Raw genomic sequence first — 2868 nt, forward strand, 5'->3', positions numbered from 1 at the left:
TGAAACCCGTTTCCTCATCCTTCCAACATGACTTAAGTGTCCTCACGGTAAAGCGGCCCATACCTGCAGGGAGTGGAACCCGCAAGGGAAGGAAAATGGGCCGTGGTGAAGGCAGCGGGGCCCAGGTTGCGTCCCGTTCAGCCGAGAGTGTGGGCAGGTGCAAGCCTGTCGCTCCCCTGACTCACAAGGCAGTGGGACAGCCTCAGGCCTGGGGTGGTGGGTCACGGTGCCGCCTGCAGCGCCCACCTCGAAACTGGCCCGTTCTCACTGTCCCGAGCCTGAGCCTTTATTCTCAACCTGGTCTAACGGACCACGGGGCGCACGAGGCTGTGTTTTCCTCGGAAGGGCACGTGCACCAGTGCTGCACGGGAGTTGGTTTTCCAGGAGATTTCCTTCAAAGACGCGAGAGGGAGAAGGTCCCGCCCAAGGGCAGCGGGAGGCCCCGCCTGGCACAGGTGCCCACAGATGGGGCCGCGCAGAGCGGGCACCCAGCGCCCGCCCAGTGCTGGGGCCCTCTGGGCAGTGGCCGGTGGTGCGAGTGGCAGGCGGGGCTGCGTGAGGGCCCCTAGGCCCCGTGAGCTTGCACGTGGCTCTCGGTGACTGACTGAGGCCCACAGGCTCTGAAATTAATTAAGTGGCCGTCATCTGGCCTCTTTCAGACACCACCTTTGGTATATGCTCCTCCCGGTGAAAACCAAATCCAGTTACTCCTTTAAAAAAATGAATCCATTCAACCAGTATTTACTGAGCGCCTACTATGTGCCAGGCTCTCTGCTGGGTGCTGAGGACGCTACCGTGGAGAAGACAAACTGGCCCTTTTGTGAAGTCGGTGGCATATTTCACTTTGATGAACTAATGCTCAAAAAAGGAACTGGAAAGGTATCAGTGATTTGAAATAATTGTCTGCACAACACCTGTTAGCGTGAGAGGGACGCCCAGCCCCGAAGGGCCGCCGACTGGCCTGCAAGCCAGCAGCGGTCACCAGACCACAGGTGCTTAAGAGGCAGGTGGCCGGGTGCCACGGCCCTGCCCGCCGTCCGCTCGGTGCCAGGGCCCATTGAGAGGTGGCGCCACGTAAGCCGTGTGTACACACACAGGTCTTCCAAGCCATAAAGTTGTAACGGTGAGTCGGAGATAAATTAATAGCGCTGAGATTAACGAACTGAGAAATTGAAGCTCCCATCACTACGTGAACAGATGTATTAATATGTTATACATAAATTAATGAGAATGATCACTCTGACAAAAATTGAACAACACTAAAGTTACCAGATTTTAGATGACATCTGTACCCAGAGGTCACTGGGAAGCGCCTGCTGCACTTGGCATCTTGGCCCAAGTTTCTCTTTCCCTCCAAGAAGAGGAAGGACGCGCTCCCTATGGTGGAGCTGTGACTTGTGTCTCTTGAGGGCCCTTGGCCCTGAGATTGCAACCAGGTGGGCTGTGAGTGGCTTTGATCTTGGCAGGTCCGCGACTCACCATTACGATACAGAACGGTCAGCGGAAGGTCCGAGGCAGGGGCTGAGAGCAGAGGGGAACCCGAGGTGTGTCCAGTTTGACTGACTTAGGGAGCGAGAGCTGTGCCCGGGTCCCAGCGGCCCGAGAGCTGGCCTTGGCTGGCGTCACAGAAGTGACCGGGTTGGTTCGGCATCTGTCGACGGAGGTGGCCTCCGGGGGGGGTCTGGGCCTCCGTCTGCTGTAAGCCAGCCACTGACGTGTGTGGGCAGCGGCCCTTTCACACCCGGAAAGGCCAGAGCCTTTCCCTTTGCCACGTGAGGCCGTTGAGGCGAGGACCCCGGGGACCTGTCCCCCACGAGCACCCCACACCCCCTGAAGTAGGTGCCTTAACCGAGCCCACGGCTGGTTAATGGAGGATCGTGCAGACCCACTGTCACTGCCGACCGAAGCCCAGGGAGGGCCCCCCCAGCCCCCCACCCCGGTGAGAGGCGCCCCTGACCTGCCCCCTCTCTCTTGCAGCTATGTCTGGGCTGGTAGTCCCGCCAATGTGAGGGGCGCTTGTTACCTTCCGCCGCGCCCAGCATCCAAGGACGGACTTCAGGGGACACGTTAGTACGTAAGAGGTGCTGATGGAGACCGTGTCTTCAGTACATCAGCAGCGGTTGAAATTCCACAAGAGACGTTGTTTAAAGATTTTATTTAAACTATTAACAAACAATCGACACACACACGAACGACGTACTTCTTCACGAACAATTCCATTTTATTGACTGAACTCTTCTCATATTTTCACATTTCTCAGTCCTGAAGAATAAGGAGAACAAAGCGATGCCTATTTTGTATAAAGTTTCTGACTCCGTCTTGGCTGTGTCTAGTACTTGCTATGTGTTGGGAGAAACTTTGTGAATGCACCATTCGATGATCACGAAACACTGATGAAAAACGCCTCCAAACATTCTTCTGTACTCACTCATACTTAGATTCACAATGGTTGTGTATCTCTATAATGTGAAATATTTTTTTGTGGTGACAAAAGGGGGCCAAGGAGGTCTGAGCCATCAAACTGGAAGAAAGGAAGACTACATGAGTAGGAGAATTGGGGTGGCAGGGGGGGAGGGAGGGTTTATCTTTGCTAAACTAACTTCATCTTAATGAAACGGAACTTTGTAACTTATTGTAGTTAGAAATTGTAACTTTGATATTGAATTCTCTTGCCTTCAACAAGCACACTGACAGAGGAAAAAAAAAAATGCTACTGTCTGTTGGTTAAAATATTCTCCCACTGCTAGAGCTTCCTGTTAAGCAAGTGTGATCTGCGACATTTTTTTCAACTTTTGCTAGCACTGTATACTATTGCATTCTTAGGCTACTGTGAGGTCCATGTTTCTTGTACCAGAAATTGTCCTTTTG

The 2868-nt window shown here is 53.5% G+C and overlaps 1 protein-coding gene across 2 annotated transcripts in view; it reads left to right on the forward strand.

Moving 5' to 3' along the window:
* EBF3 (EBF transcription factor 3) overlaps positions 1 to 2868 on the forward strand; it is a 116056-nt gene extending 113188 nt beyond the window's left edge. For both annotated transcript variants that reach the window (XM_024751552.1, XM_024751553.1), the window contains one exon: positions 1978 to 2868. In XM_024751552.1, the coding sequence (XP_024607320.1) occupies positions 1978 to 2009 (32 nt within the window). In that variant the 3' untranslated portion in view covers positions 2010 to 2868. The remainder of the gene's footprint in view (positions 1 to 1977) is intronic.

This window comes from Neophocaena asiaeorientalis, unplaced genomic scaffold (genome assembly GCF_003031525.2).
Source record: "Neophocaena asiaeorientalis asiaeorientalis breed wild unplaced genomic scaffold, Neophocaena_asiaeorientalis_V1.1 scaffold108, whole genome shotgun sequence".
NCBI classification, from domain to species: domain Eukaryota; kingdom Metazoa; phylum Chordata; class Mammalia; order Artiodactyla; family Phocoenidae; genus Neophocaena; species Neophocaena asiaeorientalis.